The sequence below is a fragment of the Uloborus diversus genome, chromosome 1 (assembly GCF_026930045.1).
Source record: "Uloborus diversus isolate 005 chromosome 1, Udiv.v.3.1, whole genome shotgun sequence".
Lineage (NCBI taxonomy): Eukaryota > Metazoa > Arthropoda > Arachnida > Araneae > Uloboridae > Uloborus > Uloborus diversus.
The window spans coordinates 154,157,788-154,183,098 of NC_072731.1; the positions used below are offsets into that span (position 1 = coordinate 154,157,788).

Below are 25,311 nucleotides of genomic sequence, written 5' to 3' on the forward strand. Positions count from 1 at the left end.
ACATTCTAATCTGCTTTCTGGGGCGGTTTCCCCCCCCCCCCCCCCCCCTCTGTTTGTACCTCTAAATTGTGGAAGCTTTACATATAATGATACTCTACGCCAAATAAATACAAAAGACAGTTTAAACAGGTTTCTGTTCAAAAAGACTTATTTTAAAAAATTAGTGTAAACAGATGAAAAATTTTCCTGCATTCTGTTTTAAAATTTTTTAGGTACACTTGGGATTTTTTTGGGGGATGGGGGACATTTCCCCAGTTCCCCTCAGTGGATCCGCTTCTGCTATTGTCTAATCGCTTTTCCTGCAGCCTTTCGTCAAGTTCTAAAAAACAGAAAAAAAAATCCTGTTCTGTTTTTTGAACAGGCTTAGGATCATTTGGGATTTTTTTTTTTTTTTTTGATCATAAAGGAGAACATTCCCCAGTCCCCCTCCTGGGATCCGCTTTTGCAACTCTCTCTTCCCCTTTCCTTTTGCCTTTCTTCAAGTTCAAGTTCTAAACTAGTATGTTGTGGCCATCACGAAACTTTCTTCTATATTTTTCCTTTTTCTGATCCCTCCCCATGCTTGACGAGGAAGCAATATTCCTAACAAAACAAAATGACACATGCAAAAACTTGACGACCATCCCAATGTCTGAATTATTGTAAAAGCAAAGCAAAGAGAGAAAATTGAAAGTTATTTTAAAAGCCTTGCTTGAATTAATTACAAATATTTTATTTATTAACAAACATAAGATGGCAACAGTTAAAAATTTTAAATCATTGAGATAATATTTCCGATCATTTCCATACAATTAAAATCACAAGAAATACGCAGACGACAATCTATTACGATTTATCTTTCTTATTGTTGCATTTATAAAGCTATTTTTATTCGCAAAAAAAAAAAAAAAAAATCAACACCTCTTGGAGCGATTGGAGTCAAAATTGAACCAAAGCCTGTTTACGTATGGATTCACATATATTCCAAATTTCAACCAGAACATAGCATTTCTTCTTGAGATAGGGCACTCACAATGTAAAAAAAGAACGGGCGATTGCGCAACCCCCTTTTTAGCTGTTGACACCAAAATAAAATCAGCTCTTATACCCACTAAGGGCTACTTGTCAAAAAATTTTTGTTTGATTCCGTTCGTTATTTCTTGAGATACAGCAGTCACAATTGATGACAAAAAACGTTCTATAACTCAACCCCCGTTTGAGCTATTGACACCAAAATTGAATTAGCACCTGCTCCTGTTAGGGGCAACATGTGGACCAAATTTTGTTTGATTCCGCCAGTTACTTCCTGAGGAATAGCAAGCACGCGTAACTCAAAAAACGTCCCATTTCTCCACCCCCTTGAAGGAATTCGCGCCAAAAACCAAAGGGCACAAGTTCACATAGGGGCACATATGTGTACCAAATTTCGTTCAATTTCATGCGGTAGTTTTTGCTGTAGAGCGGCCACACAAAAAACTGGTCACACACAGACGTGACACACATACACACACACACACACATACACACAGACAGACAGAAATTTTCTCAAAATAGTCGAAATGGACTCAGCATACCTCAAAACGTTCGAATCCGTCAAAATTCGAAATTCGAAAATTTGCACAAATCCAATACTTTCTTCTATATATTAGATATAGAAGAAAGCAAAAATGGAAGAATTTTGCTGTACTTTGTTGTGAAAATTTTTAAGTACACATGAGATTTTGGGGGGGAGGAGAACATCCTCAAGTTTTCCTCCTTGGACATGTTTCTGCTATTTTCTAATCGCTTTTCCTGGAGCCTTTCTTCAAGTTCAAGTTCTATAAAACAGAAAAATTTTCCTGCACTCTGTTGTGAAATTTTTTAGGTATCTCTGAGATTTCGGGGGGGGGGGAGCATTCCCCCTGTTCCCTTCTGTGGATCCGCTTCTGCTGTTGTCTAATTGCTTTTCCTGGTTCCTAAGTTCACATTCTAAAAAACGGAAAGTTTTTCCTATACTCTGTTTCCTGAACAGTTTTAGGTACTCTTGGGATTTTATTTGAGGGAGGGAGGATAACTACCCGCAGTTATCCCCTCTTTGGATCCATTTTTACAGTTCTCTCCTCGCTTTTCCTGGTGCCTTTCTTCAAGTTCAAGTTTCAAAAAACGGAGGAATTTCCCTGTATTCTATTCTGAAAAATTTTAGGTATACCGTAATTTCCGGTAGACGCGCCGCGGCGCTTACGTGTTTTAAAAGTTAAATTTTATGAAGTGCGGCGTTTCTACCAATGCGGCGATTGTGATCAACATTTTTTTTTTCATGCCGCTCAGTTTATCATTCAGCCATTCTTCCCTCCCGTTTCTAAATCGCTAACGCAAGCACGAATCCGACGTTCAAGGACGAAAAACACCGATCTCAACGTTTCCCTGCACTTGGCATCTTGCCATCCTTTGTCTTTTCTCTACTTCGTTTTTGTTAGGATTACCAGATCCGGTTAAAACTCGCCAAACAAGCTCCTTTTTGCAACAGATGGCGATCTAAAATTTCTTAACTGCTACTTTGACCGGATATTTTCCGAAATTTGAAGATCTTTTTCTTTTTCCAGTTTGGAAACAAATGATCTAAAGTATTTTTTTATACTGAAAAACAGCGTTCAAAAGTGAGCCATTTATTTTTTTAAAATTATTTAACGCACGACTTATATGCCTTGCGCTGCTTTTCTGGAAACTTTTATTTTGAAGAATTGGCAACACTGTGGAAACTTGTCTCGGCGTTTTTTTTTCCTCGATTCTCCATTGCGACACGTGCAACGTTCTTCTTTTTTGCTATATTTTGATTTTCTTGCTCTTGCTTTGCTTAAGTTATGGCTCCCAAGCGCTACAAAAGCTACACCGCTAGCTTTAAGTTGAGTGTTGTTTCCCCGAGCGGAAGTTATCGGGAATAGAGCTGCCGCACGAGAATTTGAAGTCGACGAGCGGTGCGTTCGCCGGTGGCGAGGAGAGAAAAAAGATTTGGAGAGCATGCCTAAATTAAAAAGGGCGAAAAGAACCGGCACCGTCAAGTGGCCTGCATTGGAGGACGCACTGGAGGCATGGATTATGAAGCAGCGAGAAGATGGATTGCCAGTATCGACAATCAGGATACGACTGCACGCGAAAGTCTTAGCTCGCGAAATGAATCTTGAAAATTTTGTTGGGGGACCGTGCTGGTGCTACCGATTTATGCGGCGTAAAAGAATTTCGGTGCGTGCCAAAACGACTGTCGGGCAAAAGCTGCCAAGCGATTGGGAGGAAAAGAAAGAAACTTTCTTAAGCTATGTGCGGGAAAGAATTGAGGAAAATCAACTTCTTCCCTCACAAGTTTTCAACATGGACGAAGTACCCCTGACCTTCGACTGTCCACCAAATAAGACCGTGGATCGAACAGGGGTACGAACTGTGCCTATAACGACCACAGGCCATGAAAAAACGGCCTTCAAGTGCGTGTTAGCTTGTGCGGCTAACGGAGAAAAGTTGAAGCCACTCCTCATCTTTAAGCGGAAGACACTTCCAAAAGGGAATTTCCCTTCCGGCGTAGAAATCTGCGCGAATGAAAAAGGGTGGATGTGTGAGGACATCATGCACCGGTGGCTCGAAAGAGTGTATCAGCGCCGGAAAGGCTCATTTTTTCAACCCAAGGGGTTACTAATAATGGATTCGATGCGCTCCCACTTAATGGATTCCGTTAAAATCCACTGTAAGAAACTGTCAACCAGTTTAGGTATAATCCCTGGCGGGTTGACGAAGGTTTTGCAACCACTAGACATTTCAGTCAATAAAGCGTTCAAGGGGGAAATTCGCAAGCAGTGGGAAAAGTGGATGAGTGACGGCCTCCATACATTTACGAAAACCGGGAAGATGCGCTCCGCAACTTATGAGGAAGTTGCCCAATGGGTGAATAATGCCTGGGACGCTGTAAAGGTATCGGCGATCCTGTCGGGTTTTACCGCGGCAGGCATTTATGATAAAAGCTCGCCCTCATCAAGTGTTGAAAACGATGGTGATGGGGATGAAAGTGATGATGTAGATGATTGTGATATTGATGATGAACTGTTATGTAATTATCTTTTTGTCACTGATAGTGAAGAATCAGACTTTGAAGGATTTTGATGAAAATGATCAATATTTATTTATAGTTTTGTATTTATTTTATGATTTATTGATTGCTTTATGTGTAATAAATGTTCTCTTTTGATATTTCAATGTTTCATGCTGTTTTTGCTTAGTTGTGATTAACTTATGGATAAAAAGGTAGGTTGTGGATTTTTTTTCTGTTTAATATGTATACGTACTTATCATCCAAAACTTTAATCTACTTTTTATATATCATTTTGTTCCAAAAGCGTGCTTTTTCTACTTTTTTATGTTGTCTAAAGTGTCTTAATAATAATGGTTCACGGGAATTTTAGCCGCGGCGATTACGGTGATGCGGCGATTCTGAGCATTTTTCTTTCCCCCCACACACTTTTTTGGGGGTGCGGCGATTACGCCGATGCGGCGTTTCTTCCGGAAATTACGGTACTTGGGATTTTGGAGGGGAACGTTCCCCCAGTTCCCCTCCCGTGGATCCGCGCCTGGTTGTAGGCACAGTACTTAATTTTTCGAGATCCACATCGGTTTCATCGAATCACTCGGAGGCATCAATTTCATGCACTATGCACAGAATCTGTCGCAATCGTCGCGTGAGGATGCGGGAAGGACGAACATTGTGCATCTCTAGACTGTTATTGCAAGGATTCTGTTTCATGTGACAAGCATTCACATGTTCCTTCTCTTTTTTCTTTGTACAGAAGTACAATGCACACCGCTGGCATGTCCATTCTAAAAGTATCTGTCAATCCTTCTGCAGGGTAGGGCAATACATGTCATAAATGAATTCGCAGAAGCCTTCATAAGTTGGAGTGATTTCAAGACATTGTTTTAATGCAAACCTACGAGGTTAAACAACTTACGCATGTATTCAGTGCCAAAATAACAGAATAATGGGAGACAGGCGGGCGCGCGGGGCAGTTGTTGCAGCTCGGGATCGAGACCTTCACTTTGCTCGTTTGGCAATGGCGCTGCGGCGAATCAAAGTTGCATACTACAAGCCGCTTTTCGGTTGAGTGTTGCGCGTTTGTCGAAAAAATAAATACATGATATATTAAAACAACCCTCCCTCCCCTTATGTGATGTTTCGTGATTTTTTCTGGACCCCTTCCTCCCTTTCGAGCCTCACCTGATTAATGGAGGGACCCTAAGATGTTTTTTTTTTACTTTCAAGGAGGTATGTTTTGAAATACTCAGGGTCAAAAGTCACTGTGCTAGCCTAGAAAGTTAAATAGGTCAAAAGAAATGTCATGAAATTTACCAAAAGAAAACTCTGTTTCTTAGCTCTACAATGGTTTATAAATTTTCATTCAACTGTATAAGTAGTACAAAAGCCACAGTCATTTGTAAGAACTTTCTTCTCTGCACATTTTGAATTTTTTATAGCCCCAGTATTTTGAACAATATTCAAAATAGGAATCTAAAAATTTGCAAGGTTACTTTCCTTGTCATATGTGTCCTTCATGACATATTTTATTGAAATCAGAAATGGTGAGGGTCAAGAAAATGATTGATCTGACATGGAATTGCTCAGATATTACTTTCTGGTCTTTGGGCTTAAAAAGGATAAAAACTGTTGTCATTATGTTTTTTTTTTTCTCTCAACTTTTTAATAAATATATCTGAGGTGCAACTTTCTACATCATCAATCCAGAACAATCAAGAAATCAGTGTATAAAAGATTTTTAACCAACAGTTAGTAAACAATTTAAAAAAATATTTTATAACACAAAAATGTTTCACGCATATCTGAAACTTTATGCCCGAAGCATATTCAATTTATTTTTAAGAAACGAAGTTGCATTTTTGCACAGTTAAGCTTTAAGTAACAAGAAATAAAATACAAATCAAGACATTTTCATTACAATGAAAAGTAAAAAAAAAAATGGAATAATTACAGCAGCAGCACCCCAGGCGGCCTGTTGCGTGACATTTCTAGTTGAAACAACAGCAGCAGCAAAGAAAAACACACACCAAATTATGTCATAAGATCCTTCCTAAAATAATCAACACATCTTTAATAATTAATACACTTGCATTTAAATGAAACAATTTTCATGAAAAGCTGGTTGGATTACGTGGTAAAATATAGACATGATCATACAATCTAAACCTGATCACACTAGTCAATCAATTCATTTTTCCTTTTGTAAGAAAAAGTTACTAGTCAGACCCTGAATTAACGAACTCACTGGGACCAAAACTTTTCTACGTTAAATCAGGGTTATTCCTAATATTGGGGTGCGAAAAATTAAAAAAAAAAAACACTTACCTTATCTAAAATCCCTGAGAGGTAACTACGCAAAAATATCCATGATTAGAAAGTGTACACTTTTTATTCAGCATTCCACGACTTATCACACGCTATTTAATTTGAAATTTTAAACAACAGAGTAATAGATGTTTGACAATTTCCTTGATACTTGACTCAAAGTAGTTTTTTTTCAACTTTATGGAGATCAGAAAATACTGTGTCTTTTGCAGCCTGCTTCATGAGACATGTTTTTACAGTTTCCAGGTCATCTAAAGCATTTGAAAAAGTAACAGTTTAAATGGGAGTTTCACTATAGCTTTCAGCATCAGAATCGTTATTCATTGGTTGTCCCCCTCGTCCATCAAAAATTGCAGATTCCAACAAAAGTCTTATTCTGCTTCGGACAATATGGATGTAACATATGGAAAACAATCCAATATTTCCCAGGGGTGCAGAAAATGTTTTTAACACCAACAATTCCCCCAATCTGTATGAAAATTTCCCCAAAATTTTACAATATGCTATATGTGTATCAGATAAAAATTCATTCCTATTACTATAGGTAGAGATAGTTTTTTTTTTGGGGGGGGGGAAGCAATTGCATCTTTAAAACTAATAAAATGAACTAGTAGCCTTAGAACTCGGTATCTAAAAAGCAAATTAAGTAAATGCATGTAAGTTTTAATTAAAATATCATATCTACATTTATTTTAAATGTAAATTATTATCCAACAATTACTTGATGAAAACATAAAGAGTGGTGATGCGAAAAAAATGCATTCAAAAGACACTTTCAGAAAAAAAAATTGGATTTTTCTTTTTTTTAAATTGAATCTGCAAAATTTTCCCCAGATGGTTCAAATTTCCCCCGATCCTAGATCGCCGGATCGGACATATTCTGCACCCGTGATATTTCCTAACTCAAATTAACAAAAAAAATTTTTTTTCAGCTGTTAAAATAGTTCGTTATTTCGGGGTTTATTATTCGCTAAATAGGGGTTTTTGCCTTCATTTTAATCGGGGGGGGGGGGGGGGAATTCATTAAATTGCAAAATTTGTAAAAATGAGGCTTGATAAATTGGGGTCCAACTGTAATTTAACTTTACTTTAAAAAAAACATTTTCCTACGCTCAAAAATAAATTATAAGAATTTTGTCTCATTATATTTCTTCAAGTTTAATGCTCACAGCATTACTCAAAACTCACTTATCTGTAAAATAACTTACTAACACAGTTTGATATTCATATTGGTTGCATTTTGTGCATGATGTGGAGCAGTAGCCAAATTCATAACGCACTTTTTGACTCAGTAAATCCCTGCTCTGGCTCCACAAAAAAAACGATTGAAAAATTCCCCCTTTCTATGTAAAACGAGGTTCTGCCATTGTACCAGAGAAAGCGGGTTTTTACCCAGCATTCTAAGCGGCTAGTAGACGAACCAAGGGCGGATACAAGGGAGGGGCGATGGGGGCGATCGCCCCCTCCTTGAGCCGAGAAACTAGTACTTTCTTCAAGTATATTTTCGATATTAAAGTTCCAAAAACGCAATTTTACATAATCTTCGATGGTGTTAGAAGAAAGGGAGCTATTCCGGAATTGAAGTTTTGAAAACGGAATCGTAGCCCATCTCTTATTACTCTGGGGATAGGGACTAGAGCTTTCAATAGGACTTTTTTTGAAATTGAAGTTCTAAAATCTCAATTTGAGACGATCTTAGATGATAATTAGGGATAGGTTCAGTCTCACCCTGGATATGTTTTGAAAGAAACACAACTATAGGACACCTTTGTTTAGGGGGGCGAGCGATGGGGTTCAGTACACTCCTTCGAAAATTAAGAGATTCAAGTTCCAAAGAGTGAACAGTAAAAAACAATCGCCAGCTCCTTGAACATTTTCTGGATCCGCCCTTGAGACGAACTTGAATTTGCGTAATGCATTCTGGGTAAGAACACTGCTTTCACTCCAGAAGCTAGCAGGAGTAGAAAGATTCCACATAAACCCCCCAAATAACCGGAATGCGGTGAAAAGTAGGTTTTTCCCAGGGTTGAAAGTGTCCATGGAAACGGCCCTAAGGTTTCTCAATTTCTTTTGACCTGCCGACTGGAGGTCAAACAATTTTTGTACAAATTTTGAAACCAGTAAGGCACTTTTTTTTATTAATTTTTTTTTTTTTTGAAAAAATCATTGAAAAATATTTTAGACCAGTCAGGTTTTTTTTCTTTTTTTTTTTTCTATTTTGCAAAAAGAAAAACTTGTAAATTCACAGACTATTAAGAATTGCGCCACCACCGAATCAGCAAGTTTTTCTTTTGTTTAACTTTTTGGGTGCCGACTTGCAAAAATTATTCGAAGGAGGGGGGGGACTAGACGTCTTTGGAGGTTTAAGGGGGTATGTAATCCTATAGCCCCACCCCAAAAAAAAGACCAGATTTCTGTACCTTGGAAAAGCCAGTTTACATATTTTCTGGAACATAGTTTTTCAAATCAGCAACATGTAACAAGGTGTTTTCAAGGTAACTAATCTAAAATGTGACTTTTTGAAAATTTACGTTTGAAGCTCTCCTTTTTGCAGCAAGCTCTTCAACTAGCAACATGATTTCAGACGTAAAGTAACATCTCACAGAAAGAGGTGCATGAGGGTTCTCCTTCAGAAAATTATTGTAACGGATTCGGTGCGACTTCCGCTTTCTTGAAATGAAAACACAGTTCTTGATAAAAACACAGGAAATTTATTTACACTATGTACAGGAAAGATCTTCAACAACTGCTAAATTATTCATCAGCAATTAAGCAATTATCACACAACACCGTAAACTCAATGTTTACACACGTATTTACTTCCAAATACGAAAACAACACAGCGAAATGCCTCGCTATAAACAGAGCAAAAATCTTCTCAGTTCGAAATATCAATCGAAACTAAACTGTTTATCCATCGCTAACGGCTTAAATACACCGAAAAGAATTTTCTCAAATATTCCACACGCTTCTCGAAATGCGTTGACCGTTATCAAATTTTATCAATGAACAAAAAGGGAATAGGGGTCGTATATTTTAGCCATATGAAAAAGGGGTTGTATATTCATTACGGGAAACTATTTACAGGTTACGTTACTACAATAATTACTATTTACAGAATTTGTAACATTATTAAAAGTGTAGCTTGAGAAACATATAGGCGATCTTTGGTGATGTTGGTGGAGGGTAGATTCAGATGCTCTTCCTGGTCAATTTTTCAAATATAAAGTCTTAAACGTGGTTGAAGAGTATATTTGGTAATGTTAGAAGAAACATAGGAATTAACGGAATTCATCCCAGAAGGTTTTCGATATTGAAGGTTCAAAAATACAGTTTAATACCATGTTTGATGAAGATAAGGAAAGGGAGCTCTCCCCTGTAAAATTTTTGAAAGTGATGTTCTTGAAAATGCAACTGTATTCTGTCTGTGTTGATATGAAGGGAAAGAATGGGATTCAAAACTCTCCTTTGGAATTTTCGAAACTGAAGTTAAAAACTACAATTTGATTTTTGTTGATGTTAGGGAGAGGGTAGGTTTGAGGACCTTCCTATGGAAAGGTCTCGAAACAGTGTTAAAAATAGCTTTTTGAGGTCATCTTTGATAACGATGGGGTTCAGAGACTTTTCCCCAGTAATTTTTTGAAACTGAATTTCCAAAACAGCAATTTTAGGCGATCATCAAAGATGTTAGGTAAAAGTGGGTTAAAGAGTTCTCCCCCAGAAAATTTTAAATCTCACTCCTAAAAACTCACTTGGCCATCCTTGATAACGTGGGGCAAAAGAATGTAATTCAGAGCATTTCCCCGTAATTTTAGAAATTGAAGTTCTGAAAATGCAGCTTTAGTTCGCCTTTTACCAATGTTAGACAGAGGCAAAGTTTGAAAACTTTCCGCTGAAATTTCTTTGAAATTAAAATCCTACTATAGGCAATATTTCATAATGTTTGAGGAAGGGGTGGAGTTTGGAGCCTTATCAAAGAAATTATTTGAAATTTGAAGTTTGAAATTGAATTGAATCGCAGTTTTAGGCTGCCTTTGATGACCTTAGGTGGAGAGATGGAGTTCGGTACTCTCCTCCCGAAGTTTTTAGAAATGAAAGTTTTTAAAACGCAATTTCAGAGTATCTTTGCTGAGATCACAGGAAGGGAACTTAGGGACCACCCCTCTCCTGGAATTTAAACTTTTTTTATGTGTAATTTTATAGGTAGAGCAGCACAGCAGTCACAAAAGGTAGGGTATTAATTTCTAATGCCACCCCCAGATTACTGTCCTGGAGCCTTGTAGTGAACATACATTGGTGATACATTGGTTGTAAATTTGAAACCATCTTTTGAAATCCACCAAATTCCCATTCATATTTGACTCATAGTTTCATCAGGCGTGCAAATTTCTCAAAAATGTCACAACTCTCACTTGTTAAAATAAACACACTTGTTAAAATAAAAAGAAACTTGTCTTCACATAAATCACTCCTCTAGCAAAAGCACTCCCCACTCCCTCTAAAATATGACACACACAAACACAAATTATTGGGGGGGGAGGGGGGGAAGTCCTCCTAGGCCCCATGGAATTGGAGCTAGTGCTTCACTTGGTACCCAGTTGAACCTTGTTTATCCGGATCAAATTTGTAAGTTTAAAAAAAAAGTTCAAATAGATGATTTTAAATAATTTTAGCTAAGAACAGTGATGTTCCCATCAATTTTTCTGTGGTATACTCCCAGCAATCAGTTGTGATCATATACATAATTAGAAGACCTGACAGATGTTGTTCTGTTCAAACTTTTCAAATTAAAAAGTTAAAAATTTTCAATAAAGCATCGTGTTTGAACCATTTTGTTAAAAAAAAATAAGTAAAAAGGAAATGTTTTAAACTGTTTAGTGTCAGAATGCGTATATTTATTACAACTTGATTTATCTAATGCCCACTGAGCAGTTGTTTTATTAACTATTTTTTCTCCCGTACTTGATGGCTTGTTAATTCAGCCATACTCAAAGGATAAAAAGCATCCTCAGATATTAAGTGTAAAAAACTAACTATCCATCTAGAACAAACGGGAAATCCCCCTGCAACATCCCACATATTAAAAAGAATAAAACAATCCAAAAGATATCGTTTTAAAAAATGTAAAAGGTAAAAACAGTTTCCTGAATAAGCAAAAATCACTCATCCCCCCTTCCGATTATGTATTGTACAATAAACACATGTATGTACATTTATACGTGTGGAAATAAACACATACACAATATGTGTTGTAAAATAAACATTCTTCAACTAAAATGACTAAAAACTCATTAAAAACGAAAAACAATTCTTTGCAACTTGAAATATTTTGCCAAATAAACAAAAAATGCAATAAATTACATTAACAGTAGCTTTAAGATGCAAACAAATGATTACGCAACTCTATTGTTTATAGCCAAAGTCGCCAAAAAACCACGTTACCGTAATCCAGTCAATCAGTGAGCGAAGCCAACTCCGACTGATTAGAGGTCTGATCTTTTGAACGAAAACTTAAGTTCATATATTGCCTAATTTGTTCCTTCCACCAAAGATAAAGATCTTCCACTGCCCTGATCTTTTGTGTACAGAAATACCCTGTTGTAATTTATCTGGACGAAAATAAAATTTGTTTTGTCTTTAAATTCCATCATCCTTTCCTTTAATAATGTACTGATTAGTTTGATAATCTTTAAGGTAATCTTGATATTGTGCCAAAACTGAGATAGATTTGAGCCGAGAAACAAATGTTGCTAGGTATGGTACTTTCTGATCATTTGGTTGGGAAAACCTAAAGCACTGATCTGGTCACATGGTTCAACTATGACGACAGAACACACGTTTTGCGTAAACCTTCCAGTACTTTACTTTAAAATATATCCCGGGACCTAAAATCGTTGCTTTCAAGAAATGAAGGCTTCTCTCTCTCTCTCTCTCTCTCTTTACATTTTATATATTCTCAATTGACATATCACAGCAGGAAATTTCATTACAAAAAACAGAGCTGGCTTTCTTATTGTCCTTTGGCAATGGGTTAAATATTTATTTCAGTTCTTGCTCAACAATAGGTTAAAATAAATACTAATCATTTGGGAGATATAACCACCCGATGTTTAAATTAATTAATTAACAAAAACGTTTTCGATTTGCTCCATTGCGCTTCACAACTGCTTTCACCATGCTTGACACAACTTAATTACGCACAAAAAATTTGATCAAAACCGATTGAGTCGTTTAAAAGTCTTATGGTTACAAACGTCTGCACAGAAGAAATATATATATTAAGATATGTCATAATATGAAAATTTTTGAAGCTTGAGGGTATACCCTATATGACGCAGTGAGAAGAAAAGGGTTGTAAGTGGCAAAATTAAAAATTTGGAGATAACCAGTACAAATAGTAGCAGAATCTCTCCTCTGTCTTGGGGCAAGAGATAGTACTAATAGCCTTGGTAGGTGCTGCTGTACAGCATCATTGTACAGCACGTAGGGAAAGAAATCAATGAAAGTCTACCTAGGAGGTTATCTTTAAATGTGTCTTGCTCAAAACTTAAAAATATCCACTTACATCCCTTTGCTTCTCATGGCTTCATATGTCTAAAAATGTTTGAGAGTACATGGCATATATGGTGTATATCATATGGGAACATCACTGGCTAAGAATGTAACTAGAAAAGTGTGTTGAATAGTTTGCTTTATATTTTGATCAAAGGAGGAGCTCAAACATAGTTTGTACAATGAATCATAGTACAATACAAACACCTGAACTATAATGATAAAGCTTTCGATTTAATGTGCTTCATTTTAACGACACACCTGTTAGAATCAGGAGACAGTGAACTAGTTTTATTTAATTTTTTTTTCATATTTTCTGAGTTTTAGGATTATTTTAAAAATTATGTGAAAAATGTTTTTTTTTTTAATCTTTCAAACAGAGTTCTGATGTAATTTTACTACAAAATATTTGTGTTGAAGTCGACTTATCTAAAGATTTTTCTTTCTTATCCCATACTACTCAGATTTTTGACCATCCAGATCGCCTTTGGTCCATGTTAGTCTTTATAAAGAAGTAGTTAGTCTGGTTACATAAATTTCATTTTTTCAGAGTTTTAGGGTTATTTCAATTTTTTTAACTACTCCCCATTTGTCCTCTTTCCTCCCCTGCGGAAACCTTGCAGAGAGTTTAGTAAAGCTAGTAAAGAATATCACTATCCTTTTTCTAATACCGTATTTTCATGCATATTATCCGTAAGTGGCATATAATTTGCAGGATCAGAAATCGACCTGAAGAAAAAAAACCTTCCTATAACCCGTGTAATAAAAAAATCAATTTTTGATTTAACATACAATTTTAGCAACTAAATTAAAAACACGAAGAAGTAATAACTTTTAAGGCAAAATCAAAATAGATCTAAAATATAATGATTTCTTCTTGAAATCATGATCTAAATACTTTAATTACTTTAAGAGAAAGAGTCAAGACAAAGGAGCAAATGGTCTATCCTTGTGCAAATGGAGGCTTTGTCTTTAACTTTACATACGGCTGTTTATTTGACATTGCCTGAATTGGGTGAGAGGAACATTCAAGAAGAACTACAGGCAGCGAAAACACATTCAAGCTATGTAAAAAGCAAAAAAAAAAACCCCGCACAGGCAGCGAAAGAACAGTCAAGCTGTGTAAAATAAAAAAACCTATAGGCAGCAAAACGGTCTCTATTGATGAATTCTACTGTAAATATTGAGGTTCAACATCTTGGTGTTAAGGGGGAAAAAAAGCCCAGATAATCCAAGGTAGCACATTATCTGCACTACACTTCATTAATTTTTCACTTTTTGAACAGATAATTCGTGGATTATACGCAGAAAAATACAGTACCTAATCTCATCTTCTTTCTATACCTCACTTTCACAATATTTTTTTTTTCAAAATTTTAAATTCATTTGTTACAGAATGACAATGGTACTTCTTGGATTTAGCTACACAAAGAAGAAATGACAATGAGTAGAGTGTAAGTATTTATCTTGAAGGAATGATGAAACCCTCCAACAAAAAAGATTGTTTTAGAAGCAAACAGTTTTGATTTTGTAATAGCGGCTTTTATGTTGTTCAGACAAAATGTTCACTTACGACAATCAACCAAGGCAGCTGATGTAGGGTCTCAACAACATGGAAAAGGTAAAAAAGAATCAAAACAACAGTGATGCAAAATCCACTTATGAACACAAAACTGGCCCATGTATAATGTGACCAAGCTATTCCATACGTAACAGTCTCCACAGATATAAAACCAGCTAAACTTGAGACCTGAAATATGAGAAAAAGAAAGCATGTTTAAACAAAAATTATAGCTAAATAAATGACAAGACAAATAGTAAGTTTCACGTCAAGGACGAATACAAGGGAGGGGCGATCGCCTCTTGTGGGACCCTGCACCAGCAATTTTTCCAAATTGAAGTTCTGAAAAGCAAGTGTAGGCCATCTTTGATAGAGTTAAGGAAAGGAATGGAGCTCCAATCTCCCTCCTGGAAACTTTTCGGAATTGAAGTTTCAAAAAGGCAGTTTTAGACCATCTGTGGTATTTTAGGAAGAAAAGTTTAGAGCTCTTCCCTGAGCATTTTGAAAAATTGAAGTCTTAAAGACGCAATTGTAAACATCTCATGTAGTGTTATTAATGGAAGAAATGGGTTCAGTGATTTTCCTCTGGTAGATTTTCGAAACTGAAGTTAAAAAAAAAAAAAAAAAAAAAAAACCTGCAATTTTAGACAACCAATGATCATGTTAGGAGGAGGGAATTTTGAAACATTCCCCGGAATTACTACGAAAAACAAGCGTAGTAAGAGGTAAGTTAAAAAATCAACTGCCCCCTCCTTAAACAATTCCTGGATCCGCCCTTGTTTCATGCAAATTAATCGTTCTGAATATAATAAAACTAAGGAATGAGTAATGGAACAATGTTTAGTCATTGCATAAAAAACCTCTCAAAATATTTCAAAGATACCACAAGGATAACTAATTCACTTAAAGATAATTGAACTGATTTCTTAAAAATAAGTGTCATAATTGATAAAATCTAAACATTTAATAAAATGATGAAAGAATTTAACACTTAAAATAGGATGAATATTTCAATAAATATGAAATATGAAACACAAAGTAATACAATACATTATGACAATTTGTCGAATTTAGCATCAATCAGTAAGGTGCCAATGGCACTTAATATTTTTTTCTTAGTTGCAAAGATATTTTGTTTGGTTGCAATTTTTAAATTATATTGATTAGATGCATAAATCAAGCAAAGATTTATGCAAAACTACAACATAAACATAAAAGTTTAAACTGGCTTTAAAAAATGACGAAATATACACTGGACAAAGTTATTACCATAGTGCATGTAAATATGAAGAAGAAAATCCCTTCCCCAAGAATTGTGATATGTTTAGCTAATAAACTTCATCATATTTTAAATTAAACTGGATTTTTCTATTTAAATCATTCGTACACTAAGCAGGGCATATAGCAAATAAAGCACATACAATATAGCAAATGTTTTTAAAATCATCATAAGATCATTTGTTTAGTTTTTATATGACTATCATAGTTACATGAACCCAATTTTTCATGTATAAAATCAAAAATATGCTTTATTAAATACAACAAGGAAAATAGCCAGAATGACGTTTTAAAGGGGGGGGGGGTAGTTTGTAGAGAAAACATTAAAAATTTGTGTTCCTGATATCCTGATACAAATCTATAATTACGTGTTGCTGAAATTATAGTAAATAAAACAAATGCAAAACAAAAGTAAATAAAAAGTTTAGTCTACACTACAGTGAGATTGAGAAAAAAATGTTTTTTTAGTTTTGCTCAGGTATAATTAGTTGTATTAAATTTGATTTATATGCATTCATCTTATTAATAATTAACAGGGTGCCAGTGAGGGGCATGGCTGAAACCAGGGGTGCCAACCTAAGGGGGGACATGGTGCAGACTGCGGCATTAAAATTTATAGGGGGTTGTTTTGAAAGGTATTTTTTTCATTTGTGGGGGAGGGGGAGCTCCTGCTATCAGGGATGTGCCAGCTGAAACCTACTTTTGGAGCAATCTCAGGCGTAGGAAAATAGTGACTTTGGAGCAGCTTTGCTCAGGAAAATAGTGACTGGAGCTGTTTGGCTCAGGAAAATAGTGAACTAGGAACAGTTTGGCTCACCAAAAAGTTTGTTTTGTAGAAACTTGGAGCACGAAAATAATGTAATTGGTGCAACAAAAAGTATGTTTTGAAGTAAGCAGTGGTGTTCCCACAGGGTATCCTCAGGGATGTGCCGACCAAAACTCACTTTTGGAGCAATCTTGGGAGTAGGAAAATGGCGAGTTTGGAGCAGTCTGGAGTAGTAAATTTGCAAATTTAGAGCAGCTTGCAGCAGCAAAAATTTAAATTTTGCATCAATTTGGAGCAACAATGTATATTTCAAACACAGAACATGTGTGACATGATAAAACAACAAAAAAGGAGATTAAGGAGGCAAAACCACCATAATTCCAACTATTAATTGAAGCTTTCTTAATTACATTTATTATTACTGCTATATTATTTTTTCTTTCTTTTGTCTAATATTTTTCTCAAAAAACAAGTCCCGTCTTGCTCTACTTTTTTTTACACTTCTTTTGATTTAAATTTAGTTCACACATTTACTTTGCTTAATACATCATTGCTTAAGTGCACATTTAAGCTATAGTGCTTTGATACTTATTTTTATAATTAGTTTGCTTCATGAAACTCAAAAACATATTCAACAAGAAGTTCCGTCTAGAACTACACAAACCTACTTTCCCGTATACCCATACTACTTTCTAGTACCTGATCAATATTCTCAAAAATAGCTAAAATCGCAAATTGTTTCAAACATATTTTTGCTGATTTCTAGGAATAAAGTATTCCTCACACATCTAAAAAAATTAGATGCGTAAAAAAAAGCAGCACCTTTAAAAAAAAACAGCTAATACACTTTTTTCCCTTTAAAAAAAATTATTTAACAGCTTTCAAAACGAAAAAATAATAATTAAAATTAACAAGCTTATTAAAATAAATACATCATTTAAAAAAAAATTGTTTCTTTTTCCCCTGTTGCCAAAAATAATTTTTTAAATGAATTATTGCACTTACCAAAATAAATAAAAACAATAAAATGTCAACTTAAAGAAATACTTTTCATTGTAAAAAAAAAAAAAAAAAAAATCGTCTGCGCATATCGTTATGTAGAAACATAAATGACTTCGAGTTTATTCGCCGAAAACTGAATACCTAAATTAAAACTTTAGCGTGAAAATAAAAACAAATCATATCAACAATAATTATTTCACAGTGAAAACCACAGCTGCGGAGTCGGAGTCAATCTCATTTTGGGATAAAGGAGTCGGAGACGAATATCCAAGAATCGGAGTCAGTCATTTGTCCTCCGTGTATAAATTTTTGCCAAAACTGCGAAATCAGAGTCGAAGTCGGAGTCGGAGTCAGGTGCCTCTAAATTCTTGGAGTCGGAGTCTGGAGTTTCGCGTCAATAGCTATTTCCAACAAAATTTGTTTGAAATAAATCCGCCTTCAAGTACGGAATCTACATTTAGTTTCAGTTTCCCCGTAGACGCTAATGTGAAGTTTTTTTGAACTGTTCAAAAATGAACAAAAATTAGTTCAAATCAAAAAGTGAAATATGGGAATGAGGTGTCCTCGCCGAAATCTTTCGAACAAAAAAAGCTTGTTTGAATCGGACTGTTCATTCAAAAGTTATTAGGGGGGGGGGGACAGACAGACAGACTGACAGACATTTTTCCCCATCTCAATACCCTACTTTCCAATTTTTAATTTTTCGATATTTATTTAATTATTTTATTTATTTTGATTTTTTTTTCGCGACATTTTTAAGATGCATTAAGCCTTCTTTCATGCTTTTTTCTTCTTTTTCTGACTTTTACTGGGAAAGTAGGCTAAAAAGGATAAAAATAAAATAAAAAAATACAATAAAAAGAAAGAAAGCAAGCAAAAAAGAATGGTTAAATTAAAAAACTTCTCCTTAGCAAGTTACAAGTCAGTTTTAAAGAGCTATTAAATGAGGCAGAGTGAAGGCAGAAAGAAAGTGATGTAAGGGGCAAAATTAAAATTCTGGAGATAACCAGTACACATGGTAGGAAACCTCTCCTCTGTCTTGGGGCAAGAAATGGTACTTGCAGCCCTGGTAGTTGCTGCTATACAGCATGATTTAGGGAGAAAAAAAAGAATGAAAGCCTACCTGGGATGTTATCTTTTAATGCACTTTACTCAAAACTTGAAAATGTTCACTTATATCCCTTTGCTTCTCACTGCATTAAATAATCTTTTTGTTTTTCTTTCTTTCTTTCTTTTTTTTTTTTTTGGTATGTGTAATAGGGTGAGCCGAAAAAACTTTTTTTGGAAATCTGTTTTTGGATAGTGTGGAAAAGTTGCTACATGGGTCTTTTATCACCCTGAAAAAATTTCGCAAAATTTTTTAAAATATTTAGCTGGCCCTATTTGGCCTTGAAAATTTGAAAAAAAAGGGCAAAAATGTACTTTTTTACAAAAAAAAAAAAAAAAAAAAAAGAAAAGAAAGAAAAAGAAAAAAAAAGGAAGAGTTAAAGAATGAATAAATTTGAGACTAGTTCCAGTAAACAGTAGAGGTATCAGTCAGTGAATCAGTTGTAACCCTCAAAGACTTTTATATACATTTCGTAAAATATTTAGCTGCTCAAGTTAGACTAAAACAGAGAAAATGAAAAATAAAAAATATTTTTAACAACAATTGTTCGAAAAGTAGTTTTGAAATAAGTACTAATACTGAAATATTGTGTGATGCGTTAATTAGGACATACATTAAAAATTTAATCAATTTTATGCGACATTTGTTCACAAATTTTTAAAAATGCACAAACTCCAATAAAAACAGTTATACAAGGTGCTAATTTTTTAATCTGCGGTTCTAATTTTTTCTCCTTGTTAATAAACAGCACTCAACTGCTTTTATTATTCCTAAGATTATTTTACTACTATTTTAGATATGTTTGACAAATAGAGCCCTTAAGTATTGAAAAATGTAAATCCTCTGAAGTCCTTGAAACTGACCAAATTGACGGCCACAAAGATGACACCCTTCAAAAGACATCTGGCCATCAAAAATTAGCATCTGAAGAAAAAAACACTGATAGAAGAACCAGGTAGCAAGTACGTTGGTCATACATCGCTAACAGTTTGTGAAAGTGCAAAAGAAATTTCGCAAGGTATTATAGGCTTTACAAAAAAGTAAAATATGAGCTTGCTCCACTTATCGGTTGTTTGATGTGACGGAACAAATATAAATACAAGGTGGAAAGGTGGAGCAATCCCCCCCCCCCTCCTCTTTTTTTTCCAGACGTTTCAAAAGACCTTTATAGTGGAACATATGTCTGCTGCATAATGAGTTGCCACTGAGATATCTTATTCTGGAAATGGATGGTTGCACAAAGGGTTCACTTTTATATTCTGGAGCTATCGAACAGTTTATTAGAAATAGAAAAAAATGCAGTAGTCAAATTTGATAAAACTGACTGCAATCTTTTGGCTTTGGATATGGAAGATACAAAAAATTTAACTACTGAGCAAATTTATTTGTATCGAATCTGTCTTGCCGTAAAAGATTGTAGTTGCCTTTCTAGTGTGGATGAAAGTAGCCCAGGCAAATTCAGTCATGCACGATGGCTGACAACTGCAAACCGCTTGTTACGCTTGCATATAGGCACTCCTAGTCCATCAAAAAATCTTACACTGCTTGTAAAGTATGTAATGCCAGTTTATGCTCCAATGAGGTTTGAAATAAAAATGAAACCGAACTGCCAGTATGCTGCCCAACATTTTTGGAAAATGAGTTCTCTTGCAAGGCAGTTTCCAGACAATGTTAAGCAAATAATTTTCAAAGTTTTCTCAAATAATGCATATTTCGCTCATCCCAAACAGCTACTGTTGACAATGTTGTTTGACTCTGGAAAATACATTCAGGAATTAGCAGTTAGGTACATTCTTAACTCTAGAAATGAGAAGACAAAGAGCTCGGGCGGTGTATGGTTTTTTAAGCGTCCTAAGCACAATTTCGAAGCCGTTGGTTATGTTGATTTAGTTCATTGAGCAAACTGTGTTGTAACAGAGCCACCTCTTACAATGCATCTAAAAGACCATGATTTGAAAGAAATGTGCAAAAGAACAGCCTACAGAGTTAACTTTCGTTAACTTTCGAGAAATTTCCCTGTTACACGCAGGTTGTGGAATGTTGTGTGAAACTAATAGCCGAAGAAGCAATAAAAGCTTGTGGTGAAACTGCACGAGACGGATACTTGTGCCAAACTTCAAGCTAAGAAAGAACTTCGATCATTTGATAAAAAGGGACAATATTATTCGAAAAAACAATATTCATTATGCATGAGGTATTATAAATCAATTTTGTAGATTTTTTTCCAAAATTTTATTTTCTCTATATGTAGATAATGTATGATACTATTGTGTGATAATGATTGTTATGACTAATAGTGCTATTTAACTAATCAGTCGATGAATTAATTTTGAAAAATAATTTTCACATTATTTTTCAAAGAAATTCAATATTTTCTCATTTTTCTCCAATTTTTGATGTCAGAAAGGTGCTGTTAAATGCTTATTAAAATCAATAAAACATTTTATGGTCTTAAAACTGACACATTGCATAACATTTTTGTTGCATTCCAGCAAAATATTTGGAGTTTTTTTTTTTTTTTTTAAATTTGTCAAAAATTTATTTTTCTCTTTTTTTTCAGATTAAAATGAAAAAAAAATGTTACCACAAATTGAAGGAACAAAAAAAAAAAAAAAAAAAAAAAAAAAAAAAAAAAAAAAAAATACATAAACTGGAATTAGAAATTTTGAGAAATTCTTATCATTAAAATGAAACATATAATGCCAAATAACAATAAAAAAATCAATGTAGGAAAAAGTGAATCACATACCGCACAAACAATCCTTAGAATAGCAGGTAGGGTTCTCAAATAGTTGACATCAAAATGAATAGTATCAGAAATTTTAGTATTGGTACTTGTAGTTCCAGCCCCTCCAGACATTTTACAAAATTACAAAACTAGAAGAAAAAATATATAGAGGAAAATTTGTTAACAAAACACAGATGCATATCAAAGAAAAATAGAATTGATGTAACATGTTATTTTCTTTAGAGTAGTTCACTATTTGATAGGTAGTGCCACTAATATGATCATATATATATAAAAAAAACTTAAGGAAAAATAATATTAACTTATATTTATTAGTGTGGAGCTTAAAACCTATGATTTTTTTTTCAAATGTTTATATCTCTCACCCTCTTATTTAATTCTATTTACCATAAAATTAATATGTGAAATTTTGAACGTAGACATAAGGTGGCTAGATGTTGTTTGCCAGGGGCTCGGGTGAGAGATGTAAATAGGGTTGCTGAAAAGAAGGGGGTATTTAATAAAGAGGATGTAGTTACTTTGTGGGTGGGAACTAACGATGTAGGCCATAGTAACAACGATGAGTTTACAAAGGAATGGGATTCCCTGTTGGACAAAGCAACCAACTGTTCGGCAAATGTCCAAGTGGTTGGTTTGCTTCCCAGGTATGGTGTGCATAGGAGTTGGTTAAACCAATGGGCTAGGTGTATGAACCTGGTACTCAAGGAAATTTGCGTTAAGCGTAGTATCAGGTTTATGATGTGTGGAGTAAATGTAAACGCGATTGGATTGCTAGGGATGGCCTGCATCTGAGCTCTACAGGGGTCAAAATGGTTAGTGGTTTGGTTTTAGAGGCTTCAGAATCAAAAAACTAAGTTGGAATGGGGGGCATGGTTTAAGGAGCAGAATTTGAAAGGGTACTAACTATTGGGATTTTAGTAGAAATGGAAATAGGGTGGCTAATAAGAGAAAAGATTTTAACAGTTGGGATTCAAACAATCGTGCAGCATTAAATAAAAGTAAGATGGGCTTACTTAAGGTTTTTTATACAAATGCTCGTAATATTAGGAACAAGATGGAAGAATTGAAAAGCATAATTATAGACGAGAGGTTAGATATTATTGGAGTTACCAAGACATGGGCTACCAAAAGTGATGATGATTTATTATCTATTGCTGGGTATAATTTGTTTAGACAAGATAGAGTAGGTAAAAGAGGTGGTGAGGTTTTATTTTATGTCAGAGACACTTTAATTTGCAATGAATTGGTAATTAATGATAAACCTAATGAGATTGATATGATTTGGCTGGAGTTGATTAGTGATAAGGGCAAAAAACTACGTTTAGGGAATATTTATAGGCCACCCAACTTAAGCCAGGGTCAAGACGAACAGATGTTTAGTATTATTAGTGACATTTCTAGCAAGGGGTCAGTCATCATAATGGGAGATTTTAATTTTCCAGGAATTGATTGGAATAATTTTTACCATAGTAATAGCAGAGAAGAGGAATTTTTGAAAGTAATTGGTGACTGTTTCTTAGATCAAATTGTAACTCAGGGTACTCGACAGAAAGCTATTTTGGATCTAGTTTTCTGTGACATGGAAGGCTCTGTTCAGGGGTTATATGTAGGGGAACACATTGGAGATAGTGACCACAACAGTATTAGGTTTGGGATTAAATTTGATAGGCACAAAGTAGAGAATTTTAGGTTTGTGCCCAATTTCAGAAATACTGACTTTGTGGCACTTCGGCAGAGTTTGAAAGCAGTTTTTCTTCTGGATTGGACAATAGCGATGTGAATCTTCAATGGGCAGAGTTTAAGGAAAATCTAGCGAATACGGTTAGGGATCATGTTCCTTTGAGGAGAAAGGGTGTCAACACTAAAATTTGGCCAATGTGGTTCTCCAGGGAAACTAAAGACGCTCTAAATTACAAGCAAGCTGCTTTTCATAGGTTTAGAGAAACAGATCACAGTGCAGATAGGCTCCAATATTGTAAGGCGAGGCGTAAATTTAAGTATTTGGTACGGATTTAGAAAAGAGAGTTAGAGCAAAGACTGGCAGATAACATAAACAGGAATCCCAAGAGGTTTTTTGCATACGCTAATTCAGGGGAAGTTCGAAATAGTCATATTGGGCCACTGGTTGATGAGCACGGAATTTTAATTCAGGACGATAGTGATATTGCTAATGTTCTTAATAACTTTTTTTCGAGTGTTTTTAACGATAACTGTATCTCAACAGTTGACACCAACATGACACAAGCTATAGTACAGCTTGAGGACTTTGTATTTTCCAGGGATGGCGTTTTACTTCATTTGAAAAAAATTAAAGAGACTAAGGCTCCGGGGCCAGATAATATTTATCCGAAAATTTTAGTTGAATGTGCAGAGGAATTAGCAGATGTAATCGCAAACATTTTCAATGCTTCTTATAATTCGGGGACAGTGCCAGAGGACTGGAAGCTGGCAAACATTACACCGCTCTTCAAGAAAGAGTCTAAAGGGAGTGCGGGAAATTATAGACCTGTAAGTCTAACTTCGGTGGTTTGCAAAATTTTTGAAACATTGATCAAAATTAAGATCATGATGTTCTTAGAGACTAATAGTCTGTTGACTAGTTTGCAGTATGGTTTCAGGAAAGGTAAATCCTGTACTACTAATTTATTGCATTTCTACGACAAGGTTACCTCAGCTTTAGATAACAAAAAATGTGTGGATGTTGTTTATATTGATTTTCAAAAAGCTTTTGACAAGGTACCGCATGTTGCTCTTCTCAGCAAGTTAGCTGAAATTGGAATAGGAGGAAAAACTTTACTTTGGGTAAGAAATTGGCTTACTGGTAGGAAGCAAAGAGTAGTTGTGAGAGGAAATCATTCTAATTGGAGTGATGTTTTAAGTGGGGTTCCTCAGGGATCAGTTTTAGGGCCTCTTTTGTTTATTATATTTATGAATGACATCAATGAAAATATTTCTGGAAGCATAAATTGTTTTGCTGACGATGTAAAAGTTATGGGGATTGTCGAAAATGAAGAACAAGTAAAACAGCTGCAAGAGGATTTAGATCATATTACTAAGTGGGCAGATAAATGGGGTATGGCAGTTAATGTAGGGAAATGTCAAGTGCTACACTTAGGTCATGGAAATAAGCGTACGAGATATCGTTTACAGGGTTCAGTCATAAATCAGGCAGAAAAGGTTATGGATCTGGGTGTCTTTATAAATCAGGACTTCAAGTTTAGCCAACAGTGCAGTATTGCTAGTAACAAAGCCAACAAAATGCTTGGGTTCATCAATAGATCTATTTCAAACAAATCTAAGAAAGTTCTTCTGCCTTTATATAGGAGTTTAGTAAGACCTCATTTGGAGTATGCTGTGCAGTTCTGGTCGCCTTATCTGAAGAAAGATATTTTTGTATTGGAAAGGGTTCAAAGAAGGGTAACTAAATTAGTAAGGGGACTCTCAGATTTAGATTATGATACCAGACTTAATAGGCTTAACATGTATAGCCTAGAGCAAAGGAGAGTCAGAGGGGACATGATTCAGTTATTTAAATTTATCAAAATGAAAGATGTAAATGGATTAAATTTTTGCGGGGAAAGCAGGACAAGGGGTCATTGTTTTAAGCTATTTAAATCTCAGGCTAACTTGGAAATCAGGAAAAACTACTACTTTAGCAGGGTCGTGGGCACTTGGAATAGCTTACCGGAAGAGGTGGTAATGAGCAAGGGAGTGGATAGCTTTAAGAGGGCCATTGATCTTCATTGGGGACTAATTAATTGACTAGGACCAGCCTAGCTGGGCCCAGAGCCTGTTGCTGGTCGTCACATTTGTATTTGTATTTGTATATTACGGAGTGGGCTGATAAATGGGGTATGGCTGTTAATGTTGGGAAAAGTCAAGTGCTACATTTAGGACATGGAAAAAAGTGTACAAGTTATTATTTGCAAGGTTCAGTCAT

At 35.1% G+C, this 25,311-nt stretch overlaps 1 protein-coding gene across 1 annotated transcript in view; it reads right to left on the reverse strand.

Annotated features, from left to right (window-relative positions):
• LOC129216414 (CKLF-like MARVEL transmembrane domain-containing protein 8) overlaps nt 1–25,311 on the reverse strand; it is a 77,165-nt gene that overhangs the window by 13,320 nt on the left and 38,534 nt on the right. The window contains exons 2-4 of the mRNA XM_054850632.1: nt 16,691–16,736; nt 14,481–14,657; nt 5,982–6,080 (exon numbers count right to left, since the gene is read on the reverse strand). Of these exons, the coding sequence (XP_054706607.1) occupies nt 5,982–6,080; nt 14,481–14,657; nt 16,691–16,736 (322 nt within the window). The remainder of the gene's footprint in view (nt 1–5,981; nt 6,081–14,480; nt 14,658–16,690; nt 16,737–25,311) is intronic.